We start from the raw sequence: 14,052 nt of genomic DNA on the forward strand, positions 1-14,052 counted from the left end.
TCCAGCCAGTCTTACAATCACCTCATTTAACATCACGTCAGTCACCCTCAGCTGGATTGTGCCGAAAGATAAAAACAACACGTTCATCAGTTTTGTGTCTTTGTTCACTTCTGCAAACAAAACTCAAAACTACACCACAACGAACAAGGAACTCACAATCACAGGACTTTCACCTGGCACAAACTACCCTGTGTCCATCTCTTCCCTGTGTCATGGCACAGAAACCATTCCTTCCACCATTGATGTGCAAACAAGCAAGTACAAAACCAGTGCACAACATTTATTGTACACCGCCCCTCCCTGTTCCATCTCCAGGTGTTGCACGTCATCATTACTGGGGCCAAAGGCCTTGACGTTGGGCAATGACTCGCCCTCCCAACAGGGCATATCGTATTTTCCAGTGTATAAACCGCACTTTTTTATCGGCAAAAAAGGTGAAAGTTGGGGGTCCGGTTAATACACAGGTATAGAAAAAAATAATCAGTCTTAAAAATGATCAATGCTGAATTTCATATCAATTCCAAATGAGCACTTTTGTAGCAGTCGGAACAGCTTTAGGCTCAATTCCACCATTTCAATTTTGGTTGAGAGATCGGTTCAGAACATCGTTTCGGTTAAGAGTTTGTACAGCATTTAATTAGCCATATGCGGAAATTAAATCAGTCATGCTCGGAAACGTCTGGAGACACTTGGAGATACCCGAGTTTAGGTTTATGGCATATACAGAGCTTCTTGGCTCTGAAAACACCATTAAAAACACAAAAAACAAGAACACCTGGTCTCACATCAAAGTAATTATTCACAATAGCTGGAGTCCAATAATGAAGCACCCACCTCAAATAAGTTTGCTTTGCAAGCTTCCCTCGTATGTCGTGTTCAAGAGTAAGACACTGCCCAAAGACAAGTTTCCAGCTGGTGTATTGTTCGTGCGCATAAGAAGGGGTGGTAGTCCGTTTGCCACCCGTATATGTTCTGTACTCAACCTTGTTGTAATGAGAAGTGTGTTGTGTTTTGATGGTTTCGTACTCACATGGGTCTATAGGGAAAATTTGGCTTGGTTGCCGGAGCGGCAACCTTGGGGAACTCCGCTAATTTGTATAAATCCAAGATGGCCACCACCGACGGGGGTGGAATATAACTTTTCAACCAATTAATTTACAATCACATGTGATACCTCTTTTCTGTCTAATTTTGACCTGAGAAATCGATTTCTGAGGTCAAATTTGTGATTTTGGGTCAATTCAGGGTCAAACGTCAAGTTCAAGGTCATTTTCTGCCAAAAATGAAATAATATAATTATAATGACATTTTCAGAGCGATGGTGGTCAAGCGTTTATTCAGTAACGTCGATCACTCCCATTCAACATCAGAGCCGAATGCAAGATCAAGATGTTCAGTTTCCTCGTCATCTTCCATATCTGCTTCTCCTTCCTCTTCCATTTCGTCTTGGTCTTCATCTCCTGTCTTGAATGTGTTGAAGCAGGCGTCACGACAAACACAAGTGCAATACACAGTGCATGATATCTTTCCATGGTGACAGCAACGTTCCATGCCGCACGCCTTCACCGCCGCCTTACAGCCGCACTGCACTACATCCATGAGATCTTGGGGTCCTGGGGGCTGATCGGAGGTTGCTGGTACTGGGGTGCCATCTTATTTCCCACCCATACTTCGTCATGTCAAGTTCAGGTGGAGCCTGCTGGTCAGCAGATTTTGCAAGTATGGTCTGCATCCCTGGCTTAGCATGGCCTAACTCCAGCATACCTGTGGGATGAGGTTGCCGGAATTCATGTGAGAGGACATGGGTAGTGCGTCGACCATTGGGTGTGAATACCTGGAGATCGAATTTGTCAAACCACGCGAAGATGGCGCCGACGGTTCTACACAACCCCATGAACTGGTGGAGAACCTGTGCATTGTCACCGAGTCGACGAGCGGCCAATTTTCGGAATCACAGGGCCTCATCATACGAGGTCGTGAAGCCATGTTCATGAAGGGGTTTGAGAAGTTCGGAACTGCCATGCCGGTGCAACAGTTTGACGGCCAGTCTTAATGTTGTCTGATTTCTGGTTCCTGTAACGTGACTCTGAATTGACTGGCTCAGGCTCAGAGATTTCTTGGTCACTTTACCACTGGAGACCAGGTCCGAAACCAACTTCAACAAACTTGGGCTGGTCGCCTTGATTGTGTTGGCCTGTGTAAACTCTGATAGGTCATAATTGGCACTGCTGTACTTGACTGACCGCGCCTCATGCTTGATCTGCCTCACCACGGAAGCAATGCTCCTCTCATCCGTATCATCTACCTTAACTATCTTCAGACTTTTAGCAACGGACTCATGGAAAACAACAATGGCAGCACAGCCATCTACCCGAATAACGATAACATCCTTACTCATGCAGTCAGTCAACTTGCTTAACATGTCACGTCGAGCGAGCTTGCCACCTCAATCCGAGTACAGGGAATGCAGTTCAACACGATTCCATATTCTGGACCTGTCTCGGTTCATTTACTCAATGACTTCCTTCAGAGCATTTTCATCTGCACTACCAGATGGCAAATCAGCATATGTGGGGACTTTTGTGAAACTGTTACAGCAGCGGACGTGGTACTTGCACTCAGCAGAAGGTAGATCAGAAACAAAAGCAAGGTGCAACTTGACCCTTCTCGCGACATCATCATTACGCTGCTCAGAAACATCAGGGAGCATATCTTTCATAGTTGGGAGTGGGTTACGTTCTGTGTCAAAACGTTCTTTGGTCATACACCCACGAACGCGGTCCCATCTTTCTGGGTGTCTATCATCAATGGGTAAACATTCCTTGCCACAGAACATACAATCACGTTTGTACTCAAACACACCTTTGTCAGCTCCCTTAGTATGAGACCTTGTAGTTGTCCTTACACCCTCATCTTCAGCCTTTCTTTACTGTGACTTTCTCACTCTCTCAATTTTCTCTTTTGATGTATAAGTACAGTAGCAACCTTTGTGGCAGGCTATGCTTGCCACATCTCCACCAACATCAATAATCTTCTGCAGCTTAGCCTGCAGGTCCCCATCTCCACCAGATTTGGCACACGAGATGAGCTTCTTGATCCCGATCTCTCATTGAATTTCATTTCTTCTCCACCTCCGTGACGCACCGGGAGAAGACTCCTTGAGTCAGCCATCATACGTTTCTCTGAAAAGAAGAAGAGGTGGGATTAGAATCAACGGGATCGTTCATCAACTATCGAGTAGGAGTGATCTGCAGTTGATGCAGGGGTCAAAAAGTTTTAAACCCCTCAATAGTCCAAAAATGACATTGAACTTGACCTTTGACCCTGAATTTGACCCTCAAACCACACAACTGACCTCAGAAATCGATTCCTCACCTAAATATTATACAGAAAAAATGTATCACACGTGATTGTAGGTTGATTGGTTGAAAAGTTATTTTCCACCTCCGTCCGTGGTGGTCATCTTGGACTTATACAAATTATCGGAGTTCCCCAAGGTTTCCACACCGGCAACAAAGCTAAAAAATTTTCTATAGACCCATGTGAGTACGAAACCATCAAAAAACAATACACTTCTCGCAACAACAATGTACTCAACCTGGCAACTGGACAATGGATAGATGAGGGACTTGTAGTGGTGACTATCTTTTTACATGCATCACTTTCTCCATGAACTTCCCAAGATTGTTCCTTATATGCTGACATTAGGCTTTTAAATGCTGGATAGTGGGGCCTGCTTTAAAACTAGGAACAACCAATCAACCCTGAGTACTTTTCTATGCAAGGGAAGGAAATAGATTTGATGGAAGAAGAAGAAGAGTCTCACAAGAGCGAGGAGCCATGTGGGATGGTGAAGCTTGAAGAAGTACCAGTGCTGCTCAGTTCTTTTGGCTTCCTTTGGTTCTCTTCGTTCTTCCTGGTTCTCTTCGTTTTCCTTCATTTATATCAGTGGTTTCTAACTACCACAGAAAAAGTTTCCTATTTCCTGGAATTGGTATTTTCATCAGTTGAAAATCAACATTTGGTGACATGTTTCCTGTCGAGATTTTCTAACCGGATTCCAAGGAGCATTGGCCACATGCGTCATGGTTGAACCTTCACCATTATTCCCATCGCTACGTTGGCTGAACATTATGTTGACTGGGAAACTGCTGGCACGAGGATGAGAAATGTCGACCTTCCGATGATCTGCAGCTGAATTGTCAAGGTATGGGAGGAGATACCGTCGGATATCATCAAGCAAGCATCTCTGAAATGCTGCATCTCCAACAACATGGACGACACAGAGGACGACATCATTTGGGAGGAGGAGGCTGCAAATGATGGTGACAGTGATGGGGACTTGCTCTACTCTGCTTTGGACAAGGAGTTACATGCCATCTTCAACGAGGAAAGAATTGGCGAGGATTTCCTTGGGTTTAGCTGAAAAGTTTCATTAAAACCAAACGGTCCTTTTCAGGGCCACAAGTCCAAAGGAAATGTGTGTGAAACTGGTATGAATCCCTTTTATTTTTTTATTGGAACGAAAAAGTCTTCTATATAGTATTAAAAAATAAGAAAGAAAAATTTAAACTGATTGATGTCCTCTCCTCAATCTTCAATTCCTTGAAAATGAGAATAAGACTGTGAGACAAAATTAAGCAGACATGGGAGTAACCTTTTTGCTCCCTCCATCACTTTGTTCCATACATAGTTAATGAACAAATGTATTTATATTGAGATCAGAAAATAAAATGATCAGTATATTCACGAATTTTGAGGGTGAAAAACATGGGTGCGGTTAAAACACCAGAAAAGTTTTTTTTGTTTGTTTTTTTTTATTTCTTGAGGGTGCGATGTTGACCACAAAAATAATTGGCAGGTTGAATTCAGTGACCTGAAATATAAATCTGCTTCAAATTTGAAGTCAATCGGATGAAAATTGACGAATTTTAGAAATACCAACTTTGTTGTTGACCTTTTGGCCTATGTTGACCTTTTGGTCCATGTTGACCACAAAAATAATTGGCAGGTTGAATTCAGTGACCTGAAATATAAATCTGCTTCAAATTTGAAGTCAATCGGATGAAAATTGACGAATTTTAAAATAACACCTCAGTTGTTGTCCTCTGGCCTATGTTGACCTTTTGGCCTCAAAAACACTAGGCTTCTTTCTTATGACAAACTCTACTATGTGGTGAAGTTTTGTAAAGATCGGTTTAAAATTGTGACCTGTAGGCGATAAACAGATAAACAGACAGACACAGACAGACACACAGACACAGACAGACACACAGACACAGAGAGACACACAGACACAGACAGACACACAGACACAGACAGAATCACAGACACAGACAGAATCACAGACACAGACAGGCACACAGACACAGACAGGCACACAGACACAGACAGACACACAGACAGACAGACACACAGACACACACAGACAGACACACACAGACAGACACACACAGACAGACACACCCAGACAGACACATACACAGACAGACAGACAAATACACAGACAGACAGACAAATAGACCGACAGACAGACAAATAGACCGACAGACAGACAAATAGACCAACAGACAGACAAATAGACCAACAGACAGAATAACAAAATCGACTGACCAATATACTTGAAAAATATTCTATTTTGCAAGTAACAAGCACACACACAGTTACTTTACTTCTTGAATTGTAGTATGATGATACAGACCTGAACATCCCAAATTATTCAAGATGCTACGAGCTCTGTCAGGTTGGCAGCAATTCAGAAGCAAGGTCCAGATAGGTAGTTTGAATGTGGGATCAATTGGGGGCGGGGGAGGGGGGTAGGGGTTGTGCAGATGATGCAGAAAAGGAGGTTGTAAGACGTGTATGTGTGTGTGAGCGTGTGTGTGTGTGTGTGAGTGTGTGTGTGTGTGTGTGTTTGTGTGTGTGTGTGTGTGTGTGTGTGTGTGTGTGTGTGTGTGTGTGTGTGTGTGTGTGTGTGTGTGTGTGTGTGTGTGTGTGTGTGTGTGTGTGTGTGTGTGTGTGTGTGTGTGTGTGTGTGTGTGTGTGTGTGTGTGTAGGAGACCAAATGGAAAGAAGACAGGGTGAGGACGTTGGTCGGAGGATATAAGTTGTTGCATATCGGTGGGAATGGAAGGAGTAATGACGTGGTCATAATCTTGTCGGAAGAGATCAGCAAGCAGGTGGTCAGATTGGAAAGATGAGAGGGATTCATAGTTATGGCATGGGTGGTGATACAGAGGCAAATGGTGTGTTATGTTGATATGTCGGGTTCAAATGGAAAGGACTGAAGCAGAGAAGCAGGAATTAAGAGACGCACTGGAGAGGATGATGAGAATGGTTTAACTGGACATGATGCTGTGCATGTGGGGGACTTTAATGAGCACGTGCGAGTAACAGAGCCGAATGACGTTGTTGGTAAAATGTGTCGGTAAATTTGGTTTGGGAACGAGGAATAGAGAAGGTTGAAAGCTGGTGGAGCTGGTGGTGAGCAATGGGATGGCTCTGGCTTATTCATTCTTTCAAAAGCGGGAAAGCCACAAGATTACCTTTCGGAGTGGACAGAATAAAACAACTGGATTTGGTGGTGGTAAGGAAGGGACAGTTGTCGAGGATTAAGGATTTGTAAGGCAGTGGTGGGAGGTCATGTTACCACCCTGTACAAGCCTGTGGTGTTTGTGGTTCAATTGAAGAAAAGGAAGGAGGTGAAGAGGAGGAGTCAGAATATTATTAGGTGTGGGAATTGCAGAAGTTTTGTGTGGAAGGACATAGAGAAAGGTGCATCGTTAAGGGGATATAAACCAGGTATGGTGGATGAAGGAAGTAGCGAAGGCAGTTGGTGAAAACAAGGAGATTTGGAAGAGGGTCGAGATGATTAAGGACAGAAGGAGGCAACCGCATACAGGATTGATGCACCCGTGCAGACAAAAGAAGAAGGCAGAAGGAGAGTTGTGGTAGGCAGAAGAAGAAGGAGAGTTGTGGATATGATGAGGAATGATGTGGAGGAGGAGGTAAACAACAAGTTGGAACAGGGTGGTGGGAATAAGAGGTTTTTAAACTGCCTTTTGACAGGGATGAGGATAATAAGGACATGAAGGTGGGGGGGGCAGTGATTAAGGATGGGGGTGGGAGGGTATTGACAAAAATGGGGCATTATTGAAGGTATGGGAAGGATATTTTGGGGAACTCTTGATCTGGGGAGGGGGCGGGGGTGAGTTGGAGCTGGCATGTTATGTAGAGGGAAAAGTGGAGTTGCTGGAGATCACGTAGGATGAGGCACGGGCAGCATTGAAGAGGGTGAAGAATGGAAGAGTGCCCGGCATTGATGAGGTGTGTACAGAGATGATAATTGCAGTGGGAGAAATTGGAGTCGGTTTGAGGAAGAGACTGTTGAATGCATGTGTGAATGAGGGTTCAGTTCGGGAGGATTGTAGGACAGGGTTAATTGTGCCAAGATGGAAGAGGAATGGTGATGTTCAGGGACCCTTTATAAAGAATAACCACGGGTGCTTCATAATAGGGGGTAAAAAATAAAAGTATGAATATTAATGCTCCCTGGGTGTGCCTTTGTTCCATTTGACAGTCAAAACATATACACCAAATATGAAGCAGATTGGACGATGTTTAGGGGTTCCTCATGTTGGCACAATATTGTTGAAATTTGCCAAACTGAAGTGACAACTTGCCGTCGAATGTGCACAACGCAGTACATTTCACAATTAATATGGTTGTTTGATATTTTCATTGGAATAGTATATTACATTATGCAAATTACGTGTATTTTGTAAATATGAACCAAAATTGTGCCAACTTGAGGAACCCCTAAATATCATGGAATTCTGTTCATTTTTGACCTATAAGTTCTTAAGGTGTATTGGAACAAAGGCAAAATCAGGGAGCAGCAAAAATCAAACTTTCATTTTTTTGGAACACCCTAGAATAACCCTTTAGCATTTCCCTCTCGAATTACCCCTTCTAATTACCCATTGGAATTACCCATTCGAAGTACTCATTAGAATTACCCATTAGAATTATCCTTCAAAATTACCCTTGAGAATTACTCTTTAGAATTTCCCTTTCAAGCTTCTCTTCAGAATTACCTTTTGGAATTACCCTTTGGAATTAGCCTTTAGAATTTCGCTTCAGAATTATGCTTTGCAATTACCCTTTAGGATTTCCCTTTTAAAATCCCTTTCGAATAACCCTTTCAAATTTCCCTTTAGTTTAGAATTTCCCTTTATAATTGTCCTTTACTTTAGAATTTCCCTTGAAAATTACCCTTTAGTTTAGAATTTCCCTTTAGTTTAGAATTTACCTTTATAATTACCCTTTACTTTGGAATTTCCCTTCAGTTTAGAATTTACCTCTATAATTACCCTTTAGTTTAGAATTTCCCTTTATAATTACCCTTCAGGTTAGAATTTCCCTTTAGTTTAGAATTTTCCTTTATAATTACTCTTTAGTTTTGAATTTCCCTTTAGTTCATAATTACCCTTGAGTTTAGAATTTCCCTTTATAATTACCCTTTTGTTGAGAATTTCCCTTTATAATTACCCTTTAGTTTAGAATTCCCCTTTATCATTAATTACCATTCAGTTTAGAATTTCCCTTTATTTTTTAATTTCCCTTTATAATTACCCTTTAGTTTAGAATTTCCCTTTAGTTTGTAATTAACCTTTATAATTACCCTTCAGTTTAGAATTTCCCTTTAGTTTTGAATTTCCCTTTATAATTACCCTTTAATTTAGAATTTCCCTTCAGGTTATAATTACCCTTTATAATTCCCCTTCAGTTTAGAATTTCCCTTTAGTTTCAAATTTCTCTTTAGAATACCACTTTCAAGTTTCCCTTTGGAATTATGTTTTCGTTAGAATCACCCTTTATAATTACCCTTTCGTTTAGAATTTCCCTTTATAATTACCCTTGAGTTTAGAATTTCCTTTTATAATTATCCTTTAGTTGAGAATTTCCCTTTATAATTACCGTTTAGTTTAGAATTTCCCTTTATAATTACCCTTCAGTTGCGAATTTCCCTTTAGTTTTGAATTCCTCTTTATAATTACCCTTTCGTTTAGAATTTCCCTTTAGTTTATAATTACCCTTTAGAATTACCCTTGAGTTTAGAATTTCCCTTCATAATTACCCTTTGGTTTAGAATTTCCCTTTTCAAATTTCCCTTTGGAATACCACTTTAAATTTTCCCTTTAGAATTATGTTTTAGTTTAAAATCACCCTTTATAATTACCCTTGAGTTTAGAATCTCCCTTTATAATTACCCTTTAGTTTATAATTTACCTTTATAATTACCCTTTACTTTGGAATTTCCCTTCAGTTTAGAATTTACCTCTATAATTACCCTTTAGTTTAGAATTTCCCTTTATAATTACCCTTCAGTTTAGAGTTTCCCTTTATAATTACCCTTCAGTTAAGAATTTCCCTTTATAATTACCCTTTAGTTTAGAATTTCCCTTTATAATTACCCTTCAGTTTAGAATTTCCCTTTAGAAAACCACTTTAAATTTTCCCTTTAGAATTATGTTTTAGTTTGGAATTACCATTTAAAACTACCCTTTAGTTTGGAATTACCATTTATAATTACACTTTCCAGTTTCCCTTTTGAATTTCTCTTTAAAACTTCCCTTTAGAATTACTCTTTAGAATTTCCCTTTGGAATAAACCTTTAAAACTTCCCTTTAGAATAAACCTTTAAAACTTCCCTCTATAATTATGCTTTTGAATTATCCTTTATAATTACCCTTTAGTTTGGAATTCCCCTTTAGGATCACCCTTTTCCATTACCCTTCAGAATTCCGCTTTAAAATTTCCCTTTAGAATTATGCTTTCGAATTACCATTTAGTTTGGAATTTCCCTTACCCTTTAGTTTATAAATATCCTTTAGAATTACCATTTAGTTTGGAATTTCCCTTACCCTTTTGTTTATAAATACCCTTTAGGATTACCCCTTAGAATTACCCAACAGAATTACCCTTCAGAATCCCTTATATTTACACTTTAGAAACCTTTAGAATTAAACATGGTGTGGTAAAAGATTCTTATTCTTCATTTTTGATGGACAAATGGATTGACAGATGGAAGAAAGCACACACCAAATACTGAAGTGGCTTGACAGCTTAAAAATTAAATACAACTTGGATTAAAAATTAAATTTTAGACCCACATCGCAAGAAGGGACAACTAGTTTTGGACAGAGTGCACAACAATGAATACAAACCAGCAATCTTTTGAAGGGCCGAGAAGAAGTAGATGTAGATAAAAAAAGATCAGATAGAGAGATTAGATTTTTAAAATGATGGAGTAAAATCGCTTTAAATTTATTGAATAGAACAGAATGGACCATGTTGAGGGTGGCCTTCTTCCTGCAGTGAACGAAATAGGCCTAAAGTAAATATGTCATGTTCATGAAAATGTGCTTGGGTTACTCGAAGGTAACTTGGCTTAAAATGTAGGAAATACTATTAATTGATTTCAACAGCTGCTTAAATAATTCATCAATTTGACTAAGAAAAACCCTTAGAAGCCAATAAAAGTATACGTGCTGGTGGCTCTCACCACCCGGGACATTCAACTGATGTATGGATGTATGGGCTTGGGGTCCAACGGTTCTGAGTTCAAATACCACCCACCATTGAATTAATAACAGGTGGGGTTGACTCAGCCTATCATCCTGAGGTCAGCAAAATGGGTACCAGCTTGATGGCATGATTGAGCCATTTGAGTATCCTGCTTGGGAGTGGCGACTTGTCCAGGATTGTGCCCAATAGCCCAGGAGACTGCTTCGGCAGCACCAACGCTCTGTATAGAGTATGTTCCCAATGGCTGGATGGATCCAGACCCAGATCCAAGAATTATTTTTGTTTTTCAAAGCAATTCTTCATTAATGAGAGACAGGGGCAAAAACGATATAGAGCACAATATTTCAAAAAGTTGTGCACGGGTTATGACAAAATTTGGTGGATGAGTTCGGTAAGTACCGAGAACATGCCGATTCAAATTTGTTGAAAGGTCCAGATGCAGATCCGGCCTATCAGTCGGATACAAAATGTAAACTGTTCAGTCTGGCAGAGGCATGTGTTCTAATGAGTGCCAATTTAGTTAACTCTGCCACCGAAGGTGAGTGGAGGTTGTTTTCACCCCTTTCTGTCTGTTCATCTGGAAGCTTGTTTGTGTGTGAACAGGACATCTCAAAAAGTTATGGAGGGATTCGGATGAAACTTGATGGACAGGTTGTGTGTCTGAAAAGAAATACTTTATTCGATTTTGGTGACGATCCAGATCCGGACATGATAATTTTTTTGTGATTCTTCAGCATTGAGAAATCAGGCTTAAAAACGATATCTAGCACGATATCTCAAAAATGTATGAACGGATTCAGAGAAAACTTGGTGGACAGGTTGGGTTTGTGACAAGGAAGAAGTGTTCGGTTTTGCTGAAGATCTGAATCCAGATCCGGGTAGATGACATCCGAATCAAGGACTTGCAATCTGTGATTTATAAATGTAAAGGCAATGTAGCTTGGAGAATGTTTGTGATTTGATCACAATGAGGTATTGTGGAGTATGATGAAAAGGGTGCATCACTCCCTTCGTGAAGAATTATGCCTCTGCGAATTTGAAGCCTTCATGCACCGCCTTTGTGTTGAAAACGACATTTGCTCGCGCCTCTACACATTTCCCTCACGTGACTCCTTCCTCATTCCTATTTGGATGGTACACACCTGGCGCATAACGCCAGCACTGTTCCGGTTGAAAACCACTCGGTAGTCGAAACTTCGTACGTGAACTTTGCCTTACTGGGATAGTCGAAGTTAATAGTGCCTTAATTTTTGAAAATGTTTCGAACATATTGTTTGCATTCCACTTAAGTCATCTCATCAGGTAACCTGATTTTGTAACATGGGATTTTCTATTAAATGGAATCATGAAAATTTAATACCATAAAACGATGATATTTTAGCGCATAATATTTGGCACCTTTCAAATTGGAATGATGATTATTCTTCTGCAGGTCCGTCACCTCCAATGAACGTTGCAGTGATTGAACAGGATGTCTTTCTTGCCTCTGTGAGATGGACAGCACCAAACAATCCCAACAAGGACATCTACAGCTATCTTGTTTCTTGGTTTCAATATCCACACCGGATGAATTCCAGAACTGTAAAAAGCACAGAACTGAACATAACACATCTTTCACCTGGAAAGAATTATATTCTCCAGGTCTCATCCTTCTACAACAATAAATACAGCATTCCAACTCAAATCAACTTCACCACAGGTATGTTTACTCTGGAAAGATTAGTCTTCATTCCTCAATGTAATGTATTTTGTTTTACCATGCTTTAATAACTCGAGAGGTCAGAGAACACGAGCCAGTGAATTCATAGAACAGTGTTACACAAAGAAACTGGATGCAGAAGGAGGCCGTTCAGCCTATCATGCCTTCGCTGCATCAACACCAGACCTATTTTATATTTCAAAATGACATTTTTCATTGGGGGAATGGGTGAGATAATGTGGCAAGCCCAAGGATAGATATCTCAAAGGTGTAAAAATAAAAATGGGGAAATATATTTATTTTAATTTTTTTAATAAAAAAATAAAGAAGCAATTTTTGGTTTTCCAGGAGGTTGGGGGGGTGAGGGGGGAGGGGTGGGCGAAGGCGAGTCTTCGGTGAGAAAAATACAACATGAACTGCACACCACACTTTGAGGAGACCGCCACAGACACAAGATTTCCGCACAAATGTACACAATCAGCCGTCCATACTCGAGCTACCGAGATGTCCTGCCAATATCACTATATTTCTTTATCACCAATGCTTCTTGGTTTGTTATGGGAGTATGCACGATGTGCTGAAGCAGCCCCAAGCCCATCCTCCTCCGCTCATTAGGCACCCTCGCTAAAATAATCTGGTGAGCAGGATTAGCGTCCTGAAAACGAGCCACATGTCCATACAGCTGCAGCTGACACTCACAAATTATACAGGTAACAAATCTCATCTGAGTCTCTCTTAGTAAATGCTCATTGGACATAAAGTCTGACCAGTGAGAGCCAAGGCTTCTCCAAAGAGACCAGGTACCGAAGGAGTTAAGTTTCCGTCTCAGATCATTGGTCAGAAGCCAAGTCTCACATCCAAAGAGCAAGACTGGAAGTGGAAGCACCAAGGACTTGAAGACTCAGACTTTCATCCTCCTGAATAGGTACTAACAGTTCCATATCACATGACTCAGTGAACGCATGACTCAGACATATATCATGACCGACTCAGACATATATCAACCTATGGCTCACAACATGCGGAGACATGACAATCACTTCCAAGGTCAGTGAATCTCTCCGTGACCTCAACATCCTCACCACAAACAGTAATAGACAAGATAGCACTTGTCAAGATGTCATTGATAGCCAATGATGTCATTGAATAGCCAATAGCCAATGATGCCAAGATAGCCAAGATGTCATTGAAAGTCTGGATGTTAGTTTTGACCCAGGAAACCCAGAAACACAACAGCTCTGACTCCTCATTCAGTGCATTGAGGGCCCCCATAAGGATATCTAGCATCTCTGCAAGGATGACTGCATCATCTGCAAAATCAAGGTCAAAGATCTTGACATTCCCAAACTATGCACCGCAGCTTGATCTCTCTAACATCCTTCCCAGAATCCAGTCCATGCAAGTGTTCAAAAGTGCAGGGACCAGAACACAACCCTGATGAACTCCAGTAAGAATAAGACTGCGCGTCCTGAAGCTCACTTACATCAGGTGCAACACTCACTCAAACCCCCTGCAGACCCTCGAAGACCCTGATTTTTTTAATGCCGTGAACAAACTTTGGGACATCACAAGTGATGAAAGTCATGGTCAAGTTTCATCAAAATTGTGTGTGCAGTTTCGAAGAAGAGAGAAAATACCTATACTGGGGGGGGGGGTAAAATTCCCCCCCCCCATGCAGATCACCTTAATGAGCGCAGATTTTTATGCAGTCAATTCACCTTTGTTTGGCATCAGATCTGAAGCTTGTAGCCAAGTTTCATCAA

The 14,052-nt window shown here is 40.9% G+C and overlaps 1 protein-coding gene across 7 annotated transcripts in view; it reads left to right on the forward strand.

Moving 5' to 3' along the window:
- Positions 1–14,052, forward strand: part of LOC147007731 (uncharacterized) — a 218,407-nt gene that overhangs the window by 78,453 nt on the left and 125,902 nt on the right. For 6 of the 7 annotated variants that reach the window (XM_085866511.1, XM_085866515.1, XM_085866513.1 and 3 more), the window contains exon 4: positions 12,023–12,289. The exons of the other annotated variant lie outside the window; for it this stretch is intronic. In XM_085866511.1, coding sequence (XP_085722637.1) covers positions 12,023–12,289 — 267 coding nt within the window. The remainder of the gene's footprint in view (positions 1–12,022; positions 12,290–14,052) is intronic. 7 annotated transcript variants of the gene reach the window in all.

Source organism: Eptatretus burgeri, unplaced genomic scaffold, assembly GCF_056783735.1.
Source record: "Eptatretus burgeri isolate ZD-2024b unplaced genomic scaffold, Ebu_testis_v1 Ebu_testis_scaffold_34, whole genome shotgun sequence".
NCBI classification, from domain to species: domain Eukaryota; kingdom Metazoa; phylum Chordata; class Myxini; order Myxiniformes; family Myxinidae; genus Eptatretus; species Eptatretus burgeri.